This window comes from Pomacea canaliculata, linkage group LG3 (genome assembly GCF_003073045.1).
Source record: "Pomacea canaliculata isolate SZHN2017 linkage group LG3, ASM307304v1, whole genome shotgun sequence".
Classification (NCBI taxonomy): domain Eukaryota; kingdom Metazoa; phylum Mollusca; class Gastropoda; order Architaenioglossa; family Ampullariidae; genus Pomacea; species Pomacea canaliculata.
The window spans coordinates 21,370,697-21,397,854 of NC_037592.1; the positions used below are offsets into that span (position 1 = coordinate 21,370,697).

At 37.0% G+C, this 27,158-nt stretch overlaps 1 protein-coding gene across 1 annotated transcript; it reads left to right on the forward strand.

The window, feature by feature from the left end:
- Nucleotides 1-281: 281 nt before the first annotated feature.
- Nucleotides 282-27,150, forward strand: LOC112559933 (transcription initiation factor TFIID subunit 1-like). The gene is given in 44 exon segments (XM_025231435.1): nucleotides 282-406; nucleotides 1,019-1,216; nucleotides 2,074-2,191; nucleotides 2,488-2,607; nucleotides 3,237-3,478; nucleotides 4,064-4,160; nucleotides 4,162-4,307; nucleotides 5,094-5,273; nucleotides 5,671-5,914; nucleotides 6,814-6,882; nucleotides 7,564-7,670; nucleotides 8,224-8,349; nucleotides 9,270-9,341; nucleotides 9,563-9,676; nucleotides 10,035-10,208; nucleotides 10,601-10,774; nucleotides 11,252-11,442; nucleotides 11,724-11,838; nucleotides 12,987-13,128; nucleotides 13,315-13,445; nucleotides 13,857-13,937; nucleotides 14,051-14,317; nucleotides 14,686-14,770; nucleotides 14,914-15,010; nucleotides 15,256-15,379; nucleotides 15,722-15,847; nucleotides 16,513-16,649; nucleotides 17,342-17,401; nucleotides 17,702-17,807; nucleotides 18,435-18,643; nucleotides 18,961-19,069; nucleotides 19,328-19,426; nucleotides 19,603-19,695; nucleotides 20,193-20,277; nucleotides 21,267-21,334; nucleotides 21,741-21,834; nucleotides 21,837-21,859; nucleotides 22,449-22,541; nucleotides 23,152-23,304; nucleotides 23,455-23,578; nucleotides 24,253-24,359; nucleotides 24,507-24,617; nucleotides 25,181-25,292; nucleotides 25,932-27,150. Coding segments are annotated over 43 exon segments (5,649 nt in total). The 5' UTR covers nucleotides 282-406; nucleotides 1,019-1,063; the 3' UTR covers nucleotides 26,303-27,150.
- Nucleotides 27,151-27,158: the final 8 nt, after the last annotated feature.

Consider the following 27,158-nt stretch of genomic DNA (forward strand, 5'->3'; position numbering starts at 1 on the left):
CAAGATTACAAGAATTTCGATAACCTTACCATTTTGTTTGGAAAAGTCAGACTCGCTTGGACACTTAGGATCCTAAACTAAGAATTTCAAATACTACGTAGCGTTGACAATTCTACGGTTCCTTCATAAACTTCATATGCAGTCGTTGCCTTTTTCTGCTATCCCATCTTACAAGAAAACCTCACAGTTTTAAGAGCAAAGTTTAACAGACTCAAGCGTTTTAAAAAATTATTGCCCTTTTAGCAGAGTTTCTGCTTCGAAAGGCGTGGCTATAATTAGCGTTTGGGTCTCCCCGGCAAGCGTGTACGAATCCCCGGATGTCGAGCAAAATGGAGGCATTGTTTAGTACTAGTTGTGACAGCCAGGTTGCCCATCGAAAGCAGTCCTTGCTTCTTTTATGATTAAAGTATGTGAAATTATTGAGGGAAATAAAATTTACTGCTCAACATATACATGTGATCATTGAAAAACTTTTTTTTAAAGTCAAGTTATGTACGTGTTGATTCGTCCAAGGCATTCAACATCGTAGCAAATGTTGTCAACTTGGCTGTATTGAAAACAAATGCAACGTAAATCGTGCCGTCATTTTCAGTACATACGTATATTTTTATGGATCTGATTTATATTATAGCACATCGCAATAAGCATAAACTAAGACGTTTCACGCAGTTGCACTTTCTGATGCATTCTCTTAATAAATGTTTTTGACAGGCATGGAATTAAGTAAACAATGGTATAAACACAAATTAAGCTTGTAACCCACCCATTGACTGGTCAGTTTGACACAATATCTTATCACGTCTTTGACGTTTTCAGTGCATTTCATTTACATAAAACCGTTCACTATTGGATGCAAGCAACAGTAGACAGAGACAAATCTTTCAGACATACATTATCAGGAAATTCAGTTTGACAAATTCCATTGTGCACCAAAAGACAGGATATTGTTTTGGGGTTGGTTGACTGTAGTCTTTACAACAATTTTCTATACATTTCATCTTTGTTTTATATTCCACAGATGGAAACGAAAAGCATCTGGTGGTTGCAATAAAGTGTAATCACAATGGACAGAGACATAATGGACCACGAACATGATGACCATGGAGATAGTGACCATGATGGGAAGGACTCTCACATTGTCTCAGCTGCACTTGCAGGCTTTCTGTTTGGCAACATTGATGAAAAGGGAGAGCTAGAAGGAGACTTTCTTGATGAGGTTGGGCATGTTATCAGTGGCACAAGTAACAAAAATATCCTGTTTACAAGCTAGCCTTTTGGCGATTTAAAAAAAAAAATCACTTTATCGCTTTTAGTCTCATCCTATTGCCTGTGGATTCCAGTTCATCTTGAAATTTAAGTTATCTATCTATGTGTGATATCTCTGTATTTCTATCCCTTTCTAAAAATAAAAAAACCCCACCAAGAATAGTCCAGAGAAGTCCCCAAGCTCAGAGTGTAATGTTTTACCCAGTTATGCAAGGTTGCTTGAAGAGCTCTGTAGTGTATGTAGTAAGCAATCAAATCCATGGCAGATAATAATAATAAATGCAAAATTTGTAAAGCACATACTCACACTCCGAAGGAGTATGCTCTTAAGAACAAGAGCGAAACATGGATAGCATACGAGGGACAGGAAATCAAATAACATATGAGCTATAAAAGAATAAACAACCGTACTAAGCGAAGAATAAAATCAAATACAGAAGACACAAAGAGGAACCAAATAACAAGAACAAGAGCTTAGAGTAACATGAGTTTGCAAAAGGAAGGCTGTGAAAAAGGACTAGTATTATGGGAAAGGGTATTAGGAATAATGTTTATGGAAGGGTTTTTAGTGCATGTTTCAAGGATTCAATAGTGGGTAGGTGGCAGATGTGGAAAGGAAGAGAGTTCTATTGTTATAAACATACCAAGATGAAAATGTGTGAAGACATGTTCAGAGCATCTAGTTCAGCACTTGTTTATTTTATTCTGACTTTATTTAAACATAGTTTCATAAATCCATTTAATACAATGTTGCTACATGAAATTCTTAGGCAAATTAATTTGTTTATCCTTTTATGTCATTTGCAGGAGTCCAAGCGCCATCTCAGCTCCCTGTCCCAGTTGGAGGGATTGGGTAATATGATGAAGGAGATCACAGAAGACACGGATGACAGGCAATCACCAATAGAGGACTCATTAGCCTCAGGTAGTCTTTAGTGCTAGTAAGCATGGTTGAAGTAATATATCCAGTGGACTTTGGCAACTAGTGTTAAAACCAGATTTGAAACTGATATGAATATTAATTTATGCTCTTTATGCATACCCTTTTATGTAAGCAATTTATGTTTTATACTAATACTGTCAAGCATAGAGCCTTTGATATAGACAGCAGCATGGTAAAAGTACCACAGAATCAAATTCTGCAAGATGGGCTCATTCTGGTGTGAGCTGTAGTGCTGACAGAGTTACCAAAGGTACTTTAATTATTTTGTTGGCCATCAGACTACGGACATAAATCTCCATCAGCTGTGGACTACTCTGACATAAGGGAGGCTGTAGAGGAAGAGCCACTTGATGAAGATCAGAAAAGTCTGGCCACATCTGTGGCAGAACAAAAACAAGGTAAGGAAGGAAGAAGGTAAGCAAGTGGAGTCTCACAGTTAAATCTTTTCACAGGTCCTTCCTGTTCACAGCAATAGTCCACAGCAACTATGTCTGCATGTTGATTGAAAGTTTCAAGTGCTTTAATGGCTTGATGCTGTCTGGTAGCTGAAATAGTGCAGGATCTTTGCACTTTTATAACATTTATTTCTCAGCATTACAAAGCTGCTGCACACCTCAAGAATGTAAATATGATCGACAGCTACAATCTGTGTGCACATAAGCAAAGTAATCTAACAGAATGCCTTCAACTTTTTAATAAAAACAAAATTGACAAAATCTTTCTGGGCCTACAACATAAACTGACAGTAACTTTTTAACCTTGTATTTAGTAAATGATGTCACTTTCAATTGCTATAGATAGGGAGTGATAGCATAAATGTGAGCAGTAAACAGTTGCTAAGAGTGTAAAGTGAATAGACAACAAGTGATGTCAGACCACATATTGGCAACAATTTATGTCAGGCCACATATAGTGGGCAGGCTGTATGCTGTCATTCCTTACCTTGCCTTGCAACATTTTAGGACCACAATCAGACTGTAAATAGCATTGCCCAAACATCTAGAATTCTGACAGCATCTGTTTGCAGGTGATCAAGACAATGAAGAGGATGAGGATCGCAAGCTGATGCCTCCTCCAACTTGGCTTCCAACACCATCCATGATAGGGTTACAGCACTTGAGGGAGTCTGACTTTGCTGCATGTGGAACAGGCATGTCAGCAGGGGAGATGGAGAAGCCCAAACTAAACACACCACTGGCAAGCATGCTTCCTCCAGAACTCTCCAACATTGATGTGACAAGTATATTCCCCGAGTTCAGGCCAGGAAAGGTGAGACACTCTAATCTATAGGACAGAAAGAGTAATTTTATGAGCAAGTGTCGCTGTAGAAGTGAACATGTCTGTTATATGTGAATGTGGGTGTGTGGTTGTTGGTGATTTAATCTGTGTATTATTTAGTCTGAACAAATCATTGGAAAAATGCTATATAAATCTTCATTATTATTAACTTTAATGTCATTTGTATTTGGCACCTACACACACTATCACTCCATTCATTGGTCATCCATGGCCATCAGGAGTGGACCGCTGGAATTGGTTAGCTAGAGGGTGTTATCTCCATAGTCATGTCATCTGGTACAGTACTTAGAAAGAAATGTTACTAATTGGGTTGTGATGATGCAAAATACAAATTATATAAAATTAAAATTGAATTCCTGGTGCTAAAATGCTGTAGAACACTGTATTAGAATAATAAACATTGTTGTGAAACAAAAGTATCTGTATATGTGTAAGGAGTTTATGTAATTGTTTTCAAATGCAGATATATTGCAGAATTCTTTGAGTACATTTGAATTAATCTAAAATGAGAACTGTCAGCAATACAAATTGTGGATGGGCTCCTTCATTTTTCAGGTGCTTCGTTTCTCTAGACTCTTTAAGCCAGTGCATACACCACACCTGTGGCGCAAACGGAGAAAGAAAAAAACTGTTGATGAAGAGAAGAAAGTAGAACACAGAAAAAAATGATGATGGTGAGTTAGGAGATGATGAAGATGAGGAAGAAGAGGAGTATCTTGAAGATGAGGAAATTGACAAATTGTTGAAATTGGAGCTGGGTCGACCAGCAAGACATGATGAATGCACACCTGATGATGAGGTAAAACCAGAGAAATTAAGAAAAATGTGAAAAATGAGTGCAATGAAAGTCGCATGGTTTAAATTAATCTCCTAAAATTCACAAAGTAAATAACATAAAATAAATAATTTTATTAGTAATGTTATATGAAGAAAACATGAAAAGATGGTTACATTTTCCATTAAATATAAAACTTAGCAGATAGGCTTAGATGAAACAGAATTACTAAACTTTCAACATTTCTTTGCTTGTTTTATTATTTGAGTTACGGCTTGTTCACTTCAAATTCTTTTAACTTTGTATTGACACATGGTACAACTCTAAAATGTTTGTTCCTTCTTTATATGTATCTAAACATTTTAATGCTGACTTCATTTGAAAAAGTTAGTAGTTTAGTAGTTACAATGTTTTGTAAACTTAAACATATCATTTAAAAAAAATTAATATTAATATAACTTTGTTGTTTCCACTTATTTCAAACATTAAAATGTAGATATTTATTCAATTTTTATTTCAAAAAGAATTTTGAGTTTACTCACAACAGGAATAAAGTTTTAAAATTGTTTGTTTGGGCACAATTTTGGATTGTTTCCTTGGCAGCCAATTGTGTGAAATGTGTCAGAACATCATTTTTGAAGTTTCAATCATTGTTTTAAAGGAAATAAAAAAATAGTGACGTCATGTAAATCTTCAGATTTGTAGTTTTCGAGCATATCTAGCCTTAAAGAACCAATAAAGGTGAATGTTTCTTTATGTGTGAATATGTGTACATGTTTTGATTTAGAAGATGGCTGATTTTCATGTCAGGACATTATAGTAAAGCCCGTAGAGAATCGATCATCAAGTCTTAACCAAGATGGCTCAGGTGATGGTGACCACAAGGTCAAGGTTGCTCCCTGGCGGTTTGGCCCTGCACAGTTGTGGTATGATCGCATAGGTGTTGATGAGACAGGAGACAACTTCGACTATGGCTTTAAAGTGAAATTGGTGAGTAAGAGATTATTTTAAACTTCGTAGATGGGGCTCCAAACTGAGGCAGTGGATTGCTGGAGATGGGAGCTTTAGATTAACCACTAAGCTTTGGTTAGCACTTGTTTGTGACATTTCAAATGAGTAAAAATTAATAAAAAGTAGAAAAGATTCATAAGAATGCAGTCATTTAACAAGAAGTTTTATGAACTAGGAATAGGAGAGATATTTACTTTGCCAATATTTAAGAAAAAATTCTGTAACGGTTGTATCTTCTTCGTTAAGTTTAATCATTTAGTCAAGGCAAATAGCTTTGGGCATGATTGCAGTGAACAGCTTTTCAACTTTGTTGTGACTCTCTGTGTGTGTGAGAGAGAGAGAGTTATCGATAATGAATCTATTTATCTATGAACAGAAAGAAGAGAAGGATGAAGACAAAGAGACAAAAGTATCAGATATAACACCTTCCCAGAGCAAACCTGCTGAGGTAGATGATGAAGTATACCTTATGGTGACTCAGATGCATTGGGAAGATGACATCATCTGGGATGGAGAAGAAGCAAAACAGCGTGTGCTGCAGTCACATAAGTCTCGGGCAGAATTTGCTGGGTGGGTGCCCAGTACCAACAGCAGAACTGCCGCACAGTTCCTGCATCAGTGTGAGTAGTTTACATTATCTCAGCACTGCTTTCATCTTTGCAGTGGTAGAGTGCTAAGTATTATTTCAGAAATGGTGGTTATCAAAATAAAAAGTGCTTTATTCAACTGTTTAAAAGCCAAGATGGCTAAAATACAGAAAGTGACATTAACTTTTTGAAAATATTCTGCCCTTCCATATGACTGAAAAAGTCGTCTATGACTTTGATATAAGGTCTGAAGGAATGGCCATTTAGCACGATGGAAGAACACAATTTGTCATGTCAAAGAATGAGTTGCATGTCCAGTCATGTTTCAAAACAGAGTGGTACATTTCTCCTCTGTCAACCATGAGATCATCTTTGCAATGGAAAATGATTAAATTTTACTTATGGTGCAGGCTACACATCAAAGACAGGCAAAATAACATTTTTAACAGTACTTTTAGAAGAATCCTGTGTGCTTGGTGCAGTAAAAATAACCAACATGGTAGAATACTCTTTATTGCTGTCAGGTTTTGACAGACAAATTAATTAGAGGTAAGAAGAGAAGAGAATTAATGTTTTAAGCATAGAAGCTTATCAGAGATAGAATTATGATGGCCTGGCAATGAAACTGTTCATCTGTATATCACTGACTTTATGCCCAGAACACAATCACATGCAAATGCCATTCATGACTCATTGACATTAGAAAATCCAATGTTCTGTCTGAGTATGAGAGTGTGTGTGTGTGCATGTGCAGCATGCAGGTATTCATGCATGATGCATTTGTGTCAGAAAAAAGCTTAATAGTCATATGTCCACTAGTGTTTTAGAAACAGCATAAACCAAAAAAAATCTTCATCGAATTTTTTTTCACTTACAAATGTAAAGATTCAGATTTTATGAAACGTTAATGTTTTAGTGTTTTATGTCAACAGCAAGACTCCAGCAAGGAGGAGCACTGCAGAAATGTGGCCCTAACTTTAATAAAATGCTATCACGACAAGGTACAACTTTTGGTCTTTTTTTTCCCCTGATAATAGGTAAACTTGTTATATTTGATGATGTGCTGACCTTGTAGGCTGAACAGTAAACAGTTTAGGCATAATATGCAGCTGTTGATTTAAAGAAATTGGCATTTTTAGAGGGTCTTGGTTGTGTTAATGAGCTATTGGAATCTTAACAATGTTTAAAGGAAGTAGTATACTTGCAACAAAAAAAGTATTAAGACCCACCTGAACTAAGTTCTTCAAGTCATGACAACTGTTGTGGACAAAATAATAATAACAGTAACTGTGTGCTTTATATATCACATGCTCTCACACTTGAAACAAGAATTAGGCATGGACAGAAGGATAAACAACAATGCAGACAAATAATAAAAGACAAATATAAAAGATCCACAGAGGTATCAGGGAACAAACAGTAAAAATTGAAAGTTTCATGAATCTACTGAGGATGACAAACAGGCAGACTAGTCAATAGATGAAAAAAAAATAAGTGAAAGAAATTAGCATGGATTATCATGATGCCATGACAACTATAATGGAGCAGCATGCTTAGTGTGTTAAATGAGTTTCACTTGGCTTCTGTTGTTTGTACTACTAATTTTAATCTTCAGAAAAGTGTTTCTGTGAAGTTTTCATTTGTGAATTGATACAAAGCAACGAATATTGTGGCATCAACAGATGGGGCTGGTGATGGGAAAGATGGGGATTGGTATTCCATCTTCCCTATTGAAAATGAAGTCTTAGTCTACAAGAGATGGGAAGATGATATTATATGGGATGCACAGGTGAGGATACTGCTTCAATAGCATAAAGAGAAGCAACGTGTGTGTGTGTGTTTTTATGTACATGGCCATATAATGACAAAAGAATGTAGAAGGGAAAAGAGATATTGGTCCTGTGTTGTTAGGGAAGTATTGTGGAAAGAATAGAGAAGTAAATTTTGTCATCAACAGCTACGTGCATATAAGTTCTGCCAAAACGTGCTCACTTTTTCAGAGAACACTTGTCTAGCATTGACAATACTTAATTTTTGGCTTTTTCAAAGATTGTTGCTGTGATCTGCTTTGTTAATGTGTTACAGAGGATTGAATGGTAAGCAGAAGCAGCAAACTGCGACATTTTGTAGGCTATAAGGCAGTAGAAGTACATAATATTTACTAGCCTTTTCAGCGCCTTGTTTATTTTTCAAAGCAGCACCATTGATGTGTAAAATCTGCCTTTAAAAGAATATGAATGTAATAACATTAACAGTTTGTCTCAACAGAATCTTATAGTCTAGACTCGTCAAAACTCTAGGTAATACACCCAAACTTTTCTGTACTGTTATTCTATGAACAGAACATGGAGAGAATTCCAAGCCCTCCCATCATGACTTTGGACCCAAATGATGAAAATATTATTCTAGAAATCCCTAAAGATGTTGACCCCACTGAACAGACAGAGCCGACAGGCAAAAAGGAAAAGGTATGCTCATATTTTAAAGATCGCTAACCCCTAACTCACATAATGTTTTGTCAGTGAATTTTTTTCCTTTTTCTTAACTCTTCTACTTTAACTTTCCAGATGACCTGACCATAGGAGTTTAAGGGAACAACTGCTCTTTAACCAAACAAATTTTACCCTAGCTACTTTGACAGTTTTAGCCTACCTCAACCACCTGTTCATGATAATTTAGAACAAGGTTTAATAGTGAATCCAACTTTTCACAATGTATGTTGTCATGAGCTAGGTGTTTGAGTATATGACATAAGACTGTTTGTATAATAATATGTTGATTAGTATAGTGCTTTTCCCTACTGTTACAAGTGGGCTTAAAGTGCTAGGCATGATTGTCCACATTTCATGGCTATGAACACAGCTACAGTTATGTGGGAGAATAGTCTCATGTTGTAACTGCTTGGTCAACACAACTTTCTGCACATAAGAGAACTTGTGGTCTAAGTTTTCTAGATCAATCTGTTTAACAGCCACCTGCAGTCCTTTAGGCGAGTACTGAGCTAGATGTACTGTAGATGTATCTTTGTGACCTTTGTCTATTCCTTTATATAGCTGATAGACACAGGCCATACTGTCAAACTGCACAATTACTTCTGATGACGATGACTCACTGATATTTAGTTTGATTCTCATTTGGGGGAATTAAAATACATTTGAGCTGGAGGTAAAATGGAACCAAGTATTTTACAGGTGTTCTTGTGATCTCCACTTATCAGACAACAAGCAGAGATAGACATAAAGATCACTTTTAGTTTAGAACCAGGTTTCATAGCTAGTTTATCCAACTTGTCACAATATGTATTGTCATGATCAAGTATTTTATTACTTGTTTTTCATTGTGTTTCATGAAACATTTGTCTTTATTTTATTTTCATATAAATCAGCAGGAGATACGTAAATCCAGGATCCTTCTTGGCAAAGCTGGCATCATCAAAGACGAAGAGGAAGAAAAAGAAGAGGTAAGCTTTGCTTTGACTGAACAGCTTATAGAGTTCCATATGAGCTTATATAGAGATGCAATTTGAAATGTTTTCAAGTGAAGTTATAAGCATAGACATTCTTTATTATCTATACACATGAGGTTTGGTGAGGATGCAATTCATGATCACTATTTTACAGCCATTTTAAAATGTGCTAGGTATAAATATGAATTTACAACTATCCTCTTATCTTCTTACAGGTGCCAAGTGCAGTACAAACAAAAGATCCATTCAACCTCTCCAATGATGAGCACTACAACCCTAAAGTCATGGACAGTGCCCTTCGACCCAACATAGGCAGTAGTCTCATCCAGGTTATTACTTCTACAGATAACTTAATGATTCCTCAGTGACATGAACAGTTTTCTTTGTACAATTGTACAAAAGCTAACATGGCAGCAAAAAGAACGATTTTTAGTATTTTCAAGCAAAAGAAACTGTGTAATAGGATTTTTAAAGTAACTGTAAAAGAAAAAAAGTTAAAATAGTCAAATAATCACTGAAGATTACTGGTGTTTCTTTCCTATTTAGTTATCTGCTATTTCAAGTTAGCTGCATTCTAGTAGCTCCGTCATTCCATGCAATACACACTGAACAGCTGCATGGTGAACATAGCACATGTATATGTGGTATGTCAAAAAAGAGTTAACAGAAAAACTTGTTTATGTGCAGCATTCTACTCCTGCAGCTGAGCTACGGCAACCATTCTTCCCAACCTACATGGGTCCCATGAAACTGCGTAGTTTTCATCGCCCACCCCTTAAGAAGTATTCACATGGCACTATGGCTGAGAAAGGACCACATCAAGTGCTTCCCTTGCAAAAAATTATCAAAAGGAAAGCAAAGGTATAGATCTTTTTTCTGGATATAGAATTGATGCTAAAATTCTACCTGTAATGGTGTCCTAACACAGTTTTAAAATGTGACTAAAAAATTTACTATCTTTAACCATTTCTGCCCATTTAAAAGTTGATTTGAATTGGTGAGCATTCACTTATATAGTGACCTTTAAGTGTCCTAAACATTCTAAATGTAATCTATGGATATCTAATATATAACTTAAAACATACTGCAGACAAAAAAAAGTCAATTGTATTCTCTGTCTCACATACATGTATATATAGAAAGAGAACATTTATAAGCTTTCAAGACATTGTGCATTATGTATTATAAAGGATGATTTTATTTAAATTAACACAATTTCTCTTATTTTATATCTTGTTTTAAAATACCCTCAGATGCGAGACCAAGAAAGGCAGGCGTTTGGGGGAGGAGAGATATTCTTTATGCGCACCCCTCAGGACCTTACTGGCATGGATGGTGAACTAATTTTTGTGGAGTACTCTGAGGAGTTTCCTCCCCTCTTAAATCAAGTTGGCATGGCATCCAAAATTAAAAACTACTACAAACGAGTGAGTTCAACTTTTTGATTATATTTGAATTAAATTTCGAAACTTGAAATAAAGTTTCCTAAAAAATGGCACGCTGAAAGGGTTATAAGAAAAGTGATATCTTGTGGACATACTTATAGCCAGCTTGGCTTTCATCCTCACACGTAAGAATTTTGTATATTTTTTTCAACTTGCAGCACTTGCACCAAATCGTTGCATTCTCTGTAGTGTAACATGTACTTAGCCATCACATTACCTCTTCTGCTGGTTACATATTGTCAATGCAATACCTCTTACATCATAGACAAGTTGTGACCTGTGTGCAGCTTGTCTCTGTGCTGTGTAGACATGGTTAGAAAGTGCTTAAGTTTGAAAAAATTTGTGAAAATATGACTGTTTTTGCTGCTTCTACTACTAGTTGTTTTTGTTTGCATCTGTGTCGCTATTACTGATCAATTTAAAATTTCATCTTATTTCTGGCTTCTGCTGTTTGTGCAGAAACCAGGTAAAGATTCAAATCCTCCAACATTCAAATATGGTGAACTGGCTTATGCTCATACTTCACCCTATCTGGGAACTCTGCGACCTGGCAACTGCCTACAAGCCTTGGAGAACAACATGTTTCGCTCACCCATTTATGAGCATGCTATGCCTAGTTCAGATTTTCTCATCATTCGGACACGACAGAAGTAAGTTACATAATTTATGTGTTTTGATTTCATAATCAGTCAGAAACACTTCACCATCACATTGTATGGTGGGGAAAATCAGTTTGATGGGGAGAGTGATTTATTTGAGTCCATATCTTTTTTATCAGCCAACACCACCTTGCTCTCCCCCCCTAGCGTCAGTGCCCTGCCATGCTCTCTTCTATTTTTATTCATTTGCTGTATCTTCTATATTCCTTGATTGCTTGCTATTTTCGTTAAACTGTCTTGACCACATTGAAATGGTTAAACTTCTTCTACAGTTACCATATTCGAGAGGTGAACACTATTTACTGTATTGGACAGCAGTGTCCACTATATGAGGTGCCTGGTCCCAATTCCAAAAGAGCAAACAATTTTGTCAGAGATTTCCTCCAGGTGAGTTTGTTACAAATTTGCAAACATCTAAATATCACCAGAAGCCTGCCTGGATCAGTCTGCCTCACCTGTCATATACAAATGTAAAAAGAACTATAACAATATTTTACTATATTTTACTATTTTACTATAAAATGTAATTTAAAATGCATTTTCACAAAAAAAGTAAGAAAAAGCAAAGTGCCTCTACCTGCAGACCAAAGTATATTTCTTTATTTTAAAAAAATCCACACATAGCATACCCTACACTGATTTTCTGACCAGTATTTCTGAATTAGTCTCACAGTAATATTTATTTCAAACAGAATTGTAAAGCCGCTTTAGCATGCTAAAATTAGCCAAATGTAAATGGAATTGAGGAAAATTACAAGATTTACAGCTTAAGTTTTACTTTTGCAGGGGGTGGGGCTGTTAGAATGCTCTGCTATTTTAGGTTGTGTTACAAAACTTGCTGATCAAATGCAAATGTATTGCAAAAAAGTATTATACTAATGGAAAATAAATATTTTTGTTACAAAAAAGAAAAAGTCAAAGGAAGTGCTGAAATTTGAGATTATATTTTTGAAATTGGGGCGCTATGTAGTGAGAGGATAGTCTGTAATATTAAAATCGGGTATACATGGAATATAGCCTTGCATGGCCATCTTTTTCTGGCAGCTACTTGGGAAAGGAATTCTGGTAGTAAACAACAGAAATTTGTAATTTTAAAAAAGGGAAGTTACAGAGGAATGATTGTATGTGTAAAAATGGTGTTTACTTCCCTTGTAGCTGTTAACATTTGCAAAATTTAAAAAAAAAAATCATTTGTCAGGTTTGCACAGTTCAATTTCTGCAGCATGGCCTGTTACTGGCCGCTGCAGGCCAGTATACTTCGATTGAGTTATATATCTGTTTAATCACATGTATTCATTCATTTAGAATATTGTCATTAAGAGTTATTTATACACACAGTCTTGCCACTGTGGCTAAAATTTATCTGTAATCAAGTGTGATAAAAAAAGTAAATCTGTGGCTTTAGTGTCTCAGAGAAGTAGTAACTTTCAGCTTTGTTTTACTTGTGGCAATGAAGATGGGAGGCTGTAGACTTTGCACTAATCCTGTGATTTATTTCTTGTGTTTTATGTACCTTATTTTTTTGGCTCTTTTAGGTGTTTATTTACCGTCTTTTTTGGAAAAGCAAAGACCGGCCCCGCAGAATCAAAATGGAGGACATCAAGAAGGCATTTCCATCACATTCTGAGAGCAGCATTCGCAAACGTCTAAAGCTTTGTGCAGATTTTAGACGCACAGGTAGATACAGCCATTTCAAATAGTTTTAACAGGTGTACTGATAAAGACACTTCACACTGGTAGCATTAACAGATACTCTAAAGATCTATTTACTTCCTTTTATGTTGCTTTTAATTTTTATTGATCAACACTTGGTGCAGTAATAGGAAAAGGAAAATATTTAGTGCAAAATTTTTATGTGTACAGGCATGGACTCTAATTGGTGGGTATTAAAAAATGACTTCCGACTACCTAATGAGGAAGAAATTCGTGCAATGGTGTCACCAGAACAGTGCTGTGCTTGGTACAGCATGATAACTGCTGAGCAAAGGCTCAAGGTAAAGTCTTATGATGGAAATAAGCCGTTGAGAAAATTTACATGCTATATTTGTAGGGGTTAAGGATGATGGAAATTTGCATTGGATCCTGATGCTACATAAGCATGGATATAAAAAGAGATTAATATGGTGCTGACATGAAAAAGGACTTTTAAAAAATAAGATTGCCATGTTGTAAGTTTAATTCCTTTTGTCCTTCTGGTAGATCTTGGTAAGAAATGATTGTGGCAGTAATCCTATGCCCCATCTAGTGTGGCTTTAGTAACATGATAAAGTTGCACTCTCATAACAGATTGAGAAGCACACAAAAAGGTAAAATTCAGATTTTAGCATTTGGTTTAGTGTCTAATCTACACAGAAAGACAACAATGCATTATAGCTATTATCTTTATTCTGCACTCTTTTGTCTAGGATGCGGGATATGGGGAGAAGTCCTTGTTTGCTCCTGAGGAAGACAATGAAGAGGATACCCAGACCAAGATAGATGATGAGGTGAGCGGTGCTCAGATGTTGTCATGAGCCATTGACTCTGTTTTATTAATATGACACTTGAACAGTAATTTCTCACTTGTTATATCTACATGAGGTTTTGAAATGCTCTCTAGGTGCGAGCAGCCCCTTGGAACACCACCAGAGCCTTCATTGCTGCCATGAAGGGCAAGTGCCTTCTTCAGCTGCATGGTGTGGCTGATCCCACAGGTTGTGGTGAGGGCTTCTCTTACGTCAAGATGCCCAACAAGCCCACCACCAAAGAGGAAGCCAAAGAGACACCACAGAAAAAGACAGTTACAGGAACAGATGCAGACCTTCGCAGACTCAATTTACGAGATGCCAAGCAACTCTTGAGGAAATTTGGGGTGCCTGAATCAGAGGTGAGATGAGTTGGCTCCTTTCTTGTAGAATAAGGGACTATTATGCCTGACCTGTCTTTCTGTATCCATTATTTTACGTATCTATTTGTCCTGGCTTCCTTGCATTTGAAGCATCATACATTCTTGAAAACATCATAGCTGTCCACTGAAAACTGGACAACTTATTTTGTGGGTTTTTAAAAATCCATACACTTGTGTGATTTAGAAGACTTATTACTTAAGATAGTGTCACATGCTTGCTCTATTTGGTGTCATTCCTTCCTTGATTTATTATTATTTTAACTTCTTTCCACAACCTTATCTCATCAACTTACATTTGGTGTAAAACATATCAACTGTTCAAATATATTCTTGTGTCTGTTCTTCAGATCAAAAAGTTGTCACGATGGGAGGTAATTGATGTAGTGCGCACTATGTCTACTGAGCAAGCCAAACAAGGCCAGGATGAGACAGGTAACTTATCAGTTGTTCTGTATGACTCATATTTAGACCGGCAACTCATCAGTTGTTGTGCATTACTCATGTTTAGACAGGAAGCATTTTCATACCACACATTAACACAGCAGAACACAAATGCAGAATTTTTCTTCCTGCAGGATGGGGGAAGTTTGCTCGTGGCAACAGGTACTCAGCAGCTGAGCACATGGAGAGGTATAAGGAAGAATGCCAGAGGATTTTTGATCTGCAGAATAGGTAAAACCAAACTTGTTGACTTGATTTTATGTGCACACGGTGCAGTGGTTCTGCTGTTTATCTCTTCATCCCTGATTGTTGCAAATTAGGCTTACAGTTGAAATCAGTATCAAGTTAGATTGCTTGGAAATATGTACAAACGAGATATGAGGCTGATGATGAACGAAAGCAAAGTCAGTTGACAAATATTGTAGATGATATGGGAAATGACAAAAACCCTTAATTGCCTGACTTCTTTCTTGCAGAGTCCTGACATCAACAGAAACCCTGTCTACGGATGAAGAGTCCACATCTGGAGAAGACTCAGACTTTGAGGAAATGGGAAAAAATATAGAGAGCATGTTGTCCAACAAGAAGACCAGTTCTCAGGTTCGTTTGCCTTGTGCTGTATATGTTTGTGTGGCTTTTGTTTGAAAATGCTGTAACTGCACTTTGATTTGCTATCCATGTCCTAAACCTGATGCCTGGTGGCCAGATATCTTGGCTTGCAAAACTCTTTTTGCAGTGTCCGTAGCCAGCACGTATAGCAGGTGTATTATTTAGCTCTTTCATTCTTACTGCAATGCATCATGTAGCAAGAAGTGTTGGTACTTTGTGATTGTGATACAAACAAGTAATGGATTGTCCAAATATGTCTTTGTATACTTTGTATATCTTTCTGTATGGACCATCACGACACTATGTTGCCTCATATTTGTGTGTGTTTATCAGCTGAGTCTGGAAAAAGAAGAGGCTGAGCGGCGAGAGTTGCAACGAATGTTGATGGGGGAAACAGGTGATAAAGACAAAGACAAGAAGGATCGCAAGGCATCCAACCGTGATGATACTTTGAATTTGGTGAGTGTATTCTTAGCCAGGTAATAATCTGGACACATGAGGTCGAAACTAGTATGATTGTGTAGGTAAGTGATGACAGCTAAGTGCTGTACTTTCATGGGTAATGATGATTAGGTTGGAAAGAACATGACTATGTAATCTCTTTTCTACAAAGGAATTACATTTGAAAAAGACTGAAAATCCTGTTGCTAAATTTAAACTAAGAAAGTAGCTTGTAAAGAAATGATTCAGCTATTAAATGCAGCAGCTACTTACCATGTAGTACTTGTTCATGGATAGAACAATTTCAGAAGCGCTTGACAATTTGTTCGATGTGCAATCTGCAGCATGGCACACCACTGGGTGTGGCAAGTTAGTGTGCTTCTGTTGTTTTAAGACTGATGAAATATTTACTGTTGCTATTTCCAATTGTTTCACAGGAACATGCCAATTTTATTAAAAAGACAAGGAAAAAACTCTTTACTTTGTTATGTTTGAATATCATGAGAAGAAAATGTGGCTGTTCACATCTGTAAATTTGATTTTGAAGGAACTAAATAATCTGCCATCTGTGTGTTGACTTTGGATATGCATGTGGAATTAAAAAAAAAAATGCAAGACAACTTTATATAGAATGTGTGGACACTTTAGAAAATGGAGTGTTTAGATGTGTTTAAATATTACAGGAAGGGCGTAAACTGAAAATCACCAGGACATTTTTGGATGAGACTGGCAAGCAGTACACTCGGTCAGAGATTGTTCGTAATCCAGCTGTCATCAACACCTATGTCCGTATCCGCCAGACCAAAGATCCCAGCTTCATGTCAGTACCACTACAAATTTTGACTTTTCTTAACAGACAGGAAACTAGGTCTGGTGCCCATCCTGTAAAGTAGTTATTCAAGCTGAAACAAAGGTTTTCCAGGATTGCTTTGTCTCTTTTACTTGTTTTTTATTCATTTGTTGATTTACTAGAAAGAAAATTCAATAAGATAAAAAATAAGTCAGCCACAAACTGTGTGATGAAATAAATAAATAAACCTGTTTATTTGTATGGCACCTTTCCCCACTACTGAAGGCAGACACCAAGTGCTTTATGCTAACACCTACACATACATGAAGGTGCACAAGCATGCACATTAAGCAGGCACCACGTGTTCATTATTACCACTCTCTCACACTCTCATACACACACAAATGAAATGCTGATTCAATGCATCACTTGTTTTTTTCCTTGAAAACATTAGTAACTGAGTGAAGAAAGATTAGGCAGATGATTAGACGTAAAAGAAGAGAGAATGGGAATCAGACACCAGGGCTTAACCTTATAGAGTTACATGTGTTAAGTGGCCAGAACAATACAATATGTTGATCAGGTTAAACATGATAGCTGCAGGTTAACTTTGGCTTTTAGATTAATTTTCTTGCAGGAGGAAGTCTTGGGGCGAAAATGGCACAGACCCACATATTAGGGAATTTTGTTCCCTTGGTGTTACACTTTACTCTTTGTTACAGAAAGCAGTTTGCTGCCATGGATGATCAGATGAAAGAAGAGATGAGAAAGGAGAGACGGAGGCAAGTGGGTTTGTCATACCATATAAACAGGCTGGCAGATTTTAATCTGCTCTTCACTTCTTAAGCCATATATGACTGTCAAAGACTTGTTTTGATCATTTATCCACTTGTACAGTTGCTTAGCCTCTCTATAGATCGTGGAAACAAGGAAAAGCACAGGAAAACATCTTGCACCCAGAGTGTTTTTAGATATAATTTATGTGCTTGACCAGGATGTGAGTTTTTGGGGAAGGAGGAAGGTGATATGGATGGATACAAGTATTGGTAACAAGTTAGTAAATGTCTTTTTGCCCAAAACAGACTGCAAGAACAGTTACGCAGAATCAAACGCAACCAAGAGAAACCTCAAGCTCCACCGCCTCCCAAAAAACCCAAGAAGAAAAAAGAGAATGCTGTTCTCTTGAAGGTGAGTGATTTCGTAGCATTTAAAGACCTACCCAAGAGGAGACACATATCCCATTCAAAAAACTTTTGTATCACTTATTAATGTCTCAAATATGAAATCGCAAGGAGAAACACAAATCTTGAGAAATTAAATAAAGACAGTTTCCCTCATCTGTTTAAATCTCCATGAAGCACTTGTGACATCACAGCTGGGGTATGACTGTGCATAACATCTCTGTTGATACAAGTTGCACAGAAAATACCAAATCTCGAAAGCACAAGCACAATGGAAGTGCATGTGGCTTTGCTGAAGTCCTACTTTCCCAAATGATTGAACATATAACATATATATTGAACCATAGAAACCTGTAGAGCTGGCAAGTAGTGCCCTTCTATAAAGATCCCCCAACGAGTGAATTTGGCATGACTTCGCTGACTATAGGTGCAAAAAATAAGCTGTGTTTTAGATGCTGAAATTTACAGAATATATTTATATTATCTCTACCTACCAGTATCTGTTTATGACTCTGCCCAGTTGGGTAGGTCTTTAAACAGATTGAAACAAGTGCACAATGGTGTGACTATTGTCACTGATAGTTTTTACTGACCTGACAGAAATCCATTGAAGAATACTTTGATATTTGTGCAGATGAAATGTGGAGCTTGTGGTGGAATTGGACACATGCGAACTAACAAGGAATGCCCAATGTACAACAAAGGAGGTGTCACAGGACCTGTGCAGGTGGCTATGACAGAGGAACAGGAGGAGGAAGAGGAGAAGAACTTGCCCGTTGCTGATGAGGAGTTAATTAATGTCGAGGGCACAAAGATCACTGTCTCCAAGGTGATCTTTGAACGGTGAGTGAATTGTTTCCATGATATTTTTTATCATGATATTTATACATTTTTTTATGTCTTTCTTTGTGTTAGTACCTCTGTATGTGTGCTTACATATACTTTTTTGGTGCATGTGCATGCATATGAGAGAAGGTTTTTCCTGCTATTACATTCTAAAATTGACTCCTTCTGTCTGACTGTTGACACTATATTATGGTTTTCTGCAGTATTCATGTTAACTAAATTCACTGAAGTTGAATTCTTTAGTTTAGTGAATTTTTTAGCAAGAAGATTTTCAGATATGTGAAAGCCCATTCATTAAATTGTCATTATCGCAGAGCTGAAAACATAAGACGGAAATCTTTGGTGCTGAAAGTGCCCAAAATGGCTGTAGAGGCAAAAAAGAAACGTCGAATTGGAAGCACCATCCATTGTGACTATCTCAAGGTAAGCAGCTGAGTGTTTTATTATGGAATTATGTTACGTTAGTTGCATCTGAATGATAGAAGTTTAATGTATTTTCTTGATATTTGGAATTGCTCACTCTCTGTATTGAGCATACTGATACAGAAATACATCAACACCATCATACTAACATGCACTGATACTGTTACAGGCATACTAAACTGCTGCTGCTCATGTCTTTGACAAACTTTGTAAAAAAAAAAAGTTCTGAAGCTAAATCGGACAACATTTATATTGCAGAAACCCAAACAATCTTCAAATCGGCGCAGAACTGACCCCTTGGTGACACTGTCCTCAATGTTTGAACTGATCCTTAATGAGATGCGAGCATTACCAAATGTGAGTGGAAACAGAAGTATCTTACTTGTTTTCTTGGGCAAGTAATTTAAAGTATTTTATTAGTAATAATTAGCGATTTAACTGGTGCCAAATGATTGTGCAAAACTGACTTTTCATGCATATCATTCATCAGAAAGGAATAAAAGAGAGACTTGGTCTGCTGGTCAATATTTCAGACCCAGCCATTCCTGTTCCCTGTAAATCCAAAAGAAGTTCCAGACTACTACAGGATTGTCAAGAGACCTATGGACCTACAGAGCATGCGAGAGGTGAACAAGTTGTATCAATTTTCTCAGACTTAAAACACAAAAACCACCTAAAGATAAACCCCTGTAGTGCAGTTGTTTTATCCCATAACCCTTTTTTCCATCAGAATTGGCATTTGCAGCTAGCAGAACTTGGCTAGTTGTGAGGGAGATCACAAGATTTCTCAGCTAAATTTGTTGTGCTTCAGGAGACATGTCTAAACAATAAAATGATCTTGTCAGTAAATTTGATTACTCTGATTGTTTAGTAGAGGACCAGTACATCTGTTACTGTAAAATGCAGTTGAAACAAATTTACTACTTACTATTATTCCATTGTCTGTCCCTTCAAGCTTTCACTAATGGTTCCTCCACTGAAGCATTTCCTATTTTCACTGTGGAGGAGTGAGGATAGCATTTTTTGTAAAATTTTGTAAAATATGTCTTCTCTTAGGCTTCTAAGGTCATTTAATAAGTATTGAAGAAAGAGAATTTACTTAAAATTTTTTATTTCTTTTCAGAGTGTTCGTAATAAGAAGTACCAGTCTAGAGAGGATTTTTTGAATGATCTCAACCAGATTGTGGAGAACAGCAAGCTCTACAATGGTGAGTCACAGAGTGTGCATGTGGACCATAACACACAGTAGATTCATGGGGATTTAACACAAGTTGAATGTAAAAGAAGCTGCAAAGTAACATGTTGAAAAATATGGCAAAACACATAATTTGCATTGATTTAAATTTGCATATATTTGACTTAATTTTGATCTTTCATGCATTCATATCCTACACTCTGTGTATATGTGTATATGGCTGACAGCGTGTCTACACTTGAGTTCTGCTGCATGTATGCATACTACATGTTCTATTTTGTATTCCAATGTTAGTGACATGAAATCAGTTGTTAAAATACCTGAAACAATCCAGTCATGGTTATCTTCTTTAGTCCACTGTTACAGGAAGTTTTCAAAGTTTCCTCTCACGAATCTCCTTTAACTGCAAAAATTGCATTGAGCAGAAATGTACATACTAAGTATTAGAAGGAAGCTTAGGACCACTTGCAGACATCTGAGTTACTTGATGTGCTTGAAAATGAAGAAGACATCAGCATGGTTGAATCTTCTTCTTTGTTAGAAGATTTAGTTAATGAAAATAAAGAAAATTGATCAGAAATAGTTTATGACCAGAGCTGGCTAAATTTCATCCTTCTGTCTCTTTTAGTTTTTATTTTCTTACTATTTGGGGGGAAAATAGAGTATTTTCATTGCATTACATGGTAACTAGTTCCATCCTTGCGCTGTATGTGGTTGCCACATTATCTTGAGGTCTGCTGAATCTGGAGGAAAAATCTAAACTATCAGGGCTTGGCGTAGCTTTTGATTCTATGGCCCTTCATCAAAGCTGAAAGAATTGCATAATTTGTTAATGATCAACATTACAGATGTATGTAAGACATGCAGTAATATTTTTTACAGATTTATAGAGGCTTGGGCATGTTAAGTGGTATGAACTTTGTGAATGTAATTTTAACAGTAAATATATGTATTGGGCTGTTCATGAATAAGGTGATGTTAGAGAGGAACTTTTATTTGTAGGTGCACCCCATATGCTTACACTGACTGCGCAGTCTATGCTTGAACACTGCCTTAAAAGATTTGCTGAGGTAAGCCTCCAGATCACAAGTTGTGACCCATCACCATGAAACGAGTCTTAAGTCACACAGAGCAGTTTCATAGTAGAGACCCAGAAAGGTGATTAGGATCAACTTTGTACCATCAGACATGCACACTTTAATTAAACCTTTATAACTCACTCAATTTTAGGACTAGGAGAACAACTTTAGTGTCAAAAGAAAGGTCAAAACCTGCACATTTGCAAAATCTCAAATTTCCAACTTGAGACTCATTTTGTGGTGGCAGGTCACAGTTTGATTCTAACTATTTTTATTGTCATAATAAAACCTGCCATTGTCTTTTTTGAAAGAAGTTGTGGTTTGTGCTGATTTCATTTTTGACCAGTCACTGAAGCAATGTCTGTTACAACATTCTTGAATGCCTTACCTTCAATAGCGAGAGCAGAAGTTCATGCGTTTGGAGAAAGCTATCAACCCCCTTCTTGATGACAATGACCAGGTGGCACTGTCTTACATCTTTGAAAGTATTGTGCAAAAATGAAAGCTGTTGAAAACGTGAGTACATTGTGGTTTTATTTTACAATAGGTTGTTTGCAACATCTTTAGATCTGTACATTGAAATGTTTAATGGATGAATGACCATACAGAGTGGAAAAATAATGACTGATTGGTTAGAGCGCTGTTATCTGATGCTAAAGGTATGCACAGTAGTTGATTCAATGCCTGTATGGTGCAGCATACTTTCTTCAGTTGACCCGGCTGTCAAATGGATATCTGACCGCATGGAGGGTGGGGAAGATAAGGTATAAGGGAGAGGAGATGGGCACAACCCTCATGAAAAAAAGCTGTCCCTGCAGTCTCTAATACCTTACTACCCAAAGACTTTACATTTTCACTTTGTCCAAAAATCTCATGATATGCAGTAGAAGAATGTTTTCAAGGAAAGCAAAGAAGCATGTTCTCTCAATGCAGAGGGAAGGATTTTTCTCTGACAGCAGCTTCTTGGAAAGTTTAGATAGAAAACTGCTAAACTGCAGAGGTGTCAGGTCAGGGCATGTGCTTTGGGAAGTAGGCTGAGAAGTGGTTTAAATGTGACCTTCCATTACTTTCAGCTGCATACAAACTTAGCTTTGCTTTTGTGCAGTCCTGGCCATTCCAACAGCCAGTCAACAAGAAGAATGTGAAGGACTACTATGACATCATTAAGAAGCCTATGGACCTAGCCACCCTGCTTAAGGTTTTCTTTTGTTTCCAACTTCTGCTTCTGTCTGTCCTGGACATTATGCCCACACAACAATCTGATAGATAGCTATGATCTTTTTCTTGCTGTGTAACTTAGCCCCAGTGATTTTCACACCTCATCTGAAAGGGCAAATACTCCTGTCCACACATGCAGACAAGCAGTTGTACTGAAAAGTGGCATCTAATTATTATAATTTATGGCTAGCAGTATAAAAATCAACCCTTTCATGCAAAGACATGAAAAACATGAAGGACTGCAGTCTGTCAGCAGATGGAAGAGATTGGTGTTTTGTTGCCAGACCCACAAGGCAATGTAATAACGATGAGAGGAAGCAGAATAGAAGTGGCGACAATCACAGTCACAATGACAGAGTGTAAAGAAAATACTTTAATCATAGAAATAAATCATATAGTGCAGTTTTTTGTGTTTTATGTTGGGTTTCTGTTGAACAGAGTGACAGTGAAATGTGGGGATTTGTTTGAGTGAGGGAGAAGTTGCAGGAGAGAATAGAAATAGATGGAAATAAGTTAGATGGAGAAAATTATCTGTGGCGTTCACCAAAGTTACAATGAGATACCAATAGTTCATTGTCTTCTTTGAACAGAATGTTCAGGACCACAGATACCATACACGAGAACAGTTTATGGAAGATGTTGAGCTCATCTATGTCAACAGCCTCAACTACAATGGACCAGAAAGTAGCTTCACCCAGACGGCCAGGAGAATGATGGAAGTTTGTCGCGAATGTATATCCGAGGTTATCTCACCTTTTTATGTGGTTTTTACATCTTAGCATCCTCGCCTTTTTTTGTGTGGTTTTCACAGCTTGAGTATCCTCACCTTCTTTGTGTATGGCTGTTGATGTTTGTTCCAATAATTAAGACTCAAAATTTACTGACTTTTACAGAATGAAGATCACATTGCTCAGCTTGAGGCTGACATTCGTGCTTCGCAAGAGGCTGCTTTAGATGCTGCTGAGTCTGACAGCATTTTGACGGGTACGTCGCTCAACCAAGATGACAGTGTTCTGGGTGAGCATCTGCTTATTTCTTTGAGCAAGATGTTCATCCTCTAACCTGAAAAATTACATTTTTTACCAGTGTCTTTTATCATAACAAGATTATGCTTGCCTGTACACACAATGAGTCAGTCTAATGGGTTTTCCCCTTACCAATTGAATTAAGGTTTCTTGTGTTTTTCTTTAAAATACGTTGAATAACAATAATACAGTGAATAATTAAAGAACTGCACACTAACAAAATACTTCAATGAGAGGTGAATGTGGTTTCTATACGTAGGGAATGCTGAAGCTGAAAAAGTAATGGCTGATACTGGAAATGCCTCGAAGAATGGTTGAATAATAAAACTGCATGATTCCTTATGTCGGTCACAAAAAACACAGCAGAAACTAAAGCTCAGACAGTGATGAACAATCTGAACACAAGCACAATCTGCATATCAACTGCAGTTACAACCAAGTATATGAAGAAACGGTTGTGGAGCTTGAAGGCTGTCATGCAATTTAGGCACAGCTTAGTTCTAATATATTGAATGTATATACTGCATGTTATATTGAATAGTGGTAAAGGTCACATTATACTTTAAGAATTGGTGAGCTTTGGGTCAAGGTGGCTTGTTCTTCATTTAGAAGTTTCTAACCTTCAACAGACTTTTTCTAAAAACTATCAAGTCTTCTTTTTGACAGGAGGAGACAATGAGAGTTTGGACAGCTTTGCTCTTCGAGAAAATGTCACCATTGCTGAGGATGATTCTGCCAGTGTATCTTTGTCTCAAAATCGAGAAGCCCATCAGGTGTGTTCTAGGCCTTGACATAAGCTTATGACTTGAAGGACACATTTTAGATGAAACATACACTTGTGCACTTTCAGGCATTCGTGTTTGTCTTCGGACTATGTTTTTTACTTGGTAATTGATGTGTCTTCTGTTTAATATATGCAGGATATGGAGATGGGCTCTGATTCTGAGTTTGTTGACATTGAAGGAGAAGGTTTTGAGGAAATTGGCAGTGAGGCAAACTATCGTCATAGTCGGAAACGCCGATATCCACAGGTAATAGAAGTGTCATCTCATGCTGCATGCCTGGTAGATGTATCAGGTATATGGAGATAGATGTGTCAAGCCATATTTATTGATACATAGAACATCAGTCATGCTAGTGCGTTGACCATATTTAATCACAGTGTATTGGTCCTATTAAAATACATTAAGTCTTCTGTGTAATTCTTATGAAGATTTTTCGCTTTTTTAAATCTTTTAGTAGAGTGTGAATTTCTGATGGAAGTTTTAAATTTTTTAGATTTCATATGGAAATTTTGAGTTACTTCTTGAACTTTACCAGATGACTTGACTATTAGGTGCTTTTGGGCTTCAACTGCTCTTTAACCAAAATTATCATCCCTGTTTGGTGAGGTTAGGGGCCTTTCCTCCAGAGGCCCTGCTGAACCCAGGTGTTATTACTGTAGAGGACTTTAATAAGCTGTGCAAAAGAGAGCTTAGCACTCTTTTTGTTTGGTTCATGGGCTGTGCTATATGCATGCTTTGCTGCCATGCCCTTTAGCCTGCCTGTGGCAGTTGTGCTTGTAAACTGTTCACCTGTTTGTTTTTATTTTCAGGAGGAAGGAGATGCTTATGATGACTATGATATTTCTGAAAGTCAGTTCAAAGACGATGATGAAAATGCTGATGATGGAGATGTTGAATCACGTGAACAAGAGGATATCTTAGGTTAGTGCATCTTTTCGTAACAATGATAATACAATAGTAACTGCATGCAGAATGACAGGATAACTTATTCATGTCTCTCAGGAACACCATGTTTACTGTCTTCTCATAAATTTAGCAGACAAGACATCCAGCTAGACAACATTTTATATCTACACAGTGGTATCTTTACATACTGAAAAGCCATAAAGCCAACCTCACTAAGAAATACCTTTCACCTTTCAAATTCCAGTAAATTCTTTTGCTTGTTTATCATTTCCTCATCGTGGTCCATGCACTTCGTTTATGCTTGCCACAGTGTCATCTGTTTACTGATGCTGTGTTTCTTTGTCGTATGGTTAACTACATTTGAACTTGCCTCTACACCAAGAAATGTGCTTTGTAAATTCTACTATTATTGCTAAAGTTTTGGTAAATTAATTCCATTTGCAGACGGTTTTATAATTACTCTAAAATTTTCGTGAATGCTCACTTAAAGTTTCTACTGTAAGAGTTCACTAAAATCTTTAAAAACACATAAGAAACTGAGAGCTGACAGACTTCTTCATGATATGTTTCTAGCTTCCACCAGCTGTATACTATAGTCAATTAAAACTGTTTACATGCTGGAGTCTTCATATTTTCTGGTGGTGATTCTTGCAGGCAAACTTAGTGAAAGTGAAGGGGACGAAGATCAAAGTAGAGAAGAGACCCTGGAGGATGTACAGCCTCAGTACATTGATGAGTCTGCCCAGGACTTTGATGCTGCAACTCAAGGTGTCTCTGGTGGGGCTGGAGACTGGTCCACAAGCGGCATGGGCCTTCAGATGGAAGATGAGGAAATCAGCTTTGACCCAACAGAATTTTTTATGAACAGTGCTCTGGCATCTGCTGCTGGAGCAAGTGGTACAGACATCAACAACGACTTGCAGGTGTCCGACTCTGATGAAGATGGAGATGAAAAAGATGAGGCTCCACTAATTCCAACAGAGAATCAGAATAATGAAGGTTTTGACATTGATGAATACCTGTGACCACTTTTAAGAAGTATTAGGTGAGAATTTGTTTCTCTTTGAAAGATTGTACTGTTGACATCATTCAGTGAAGTTCATTTACCTGCCCAGTGCACAAGCTTATAGAACTGTGCACAGTCAAGTTAGTGAAGCTGCCATAGCCTGTAAACTGGAAAATTCTTTATACCAAATTCTGCTTTGAAAGGATGATGTGCTCTAATATTTGGAGCTGGACAGTTTGTTCTTTCTCCTTTTGGTGTGTGCACAACATGCATGTGCATGGATTTGTTCACGTGTGCGTGCCATTAGCATGTATCTTTGTGTGCATATGTGACAGGATACCATGTGGCATGTAAACGTTTTATTTCTTCAACTGAGTTAAAATAATGCAATGTTTGTCTGACATGCAACCTAAAGCAGACTGGTTGGGCTAGTATTTGTGGATCCGCCAGTGACGAAATAAGGCTTGAAAAGCTTTCTCTTGCACCTTATCTCCCCTATGACAAGCGATGTGTAAAATATGCTGATATTTTGGTTTTCTTCCTTAATTCTAGTACCTGCTTTGTGTAGACCTCAATATGGAGACTTGATACAAGCACACCAAGTTTCCTGGTATTTAGCCAAGCATTCCTGGTGAGGCAAACACTGCATTAACCTTCATAAATATTTTGATATATTTTTATGAAAAGAGAGAAGACTGGGCACAAATGTTTGAAGATGTCTTCGTAATGGATAGATCAGGTTCATGAGGAATAGAAACCAAATTTCTTTGTGATGTTTGAATTGTAGGAATATATGAAGCAAGAATGTGTAAATGATGACTATGTAAATGTTTATACAAGTGAATGAAGAGAGTATTGATACACACAGGCATGTG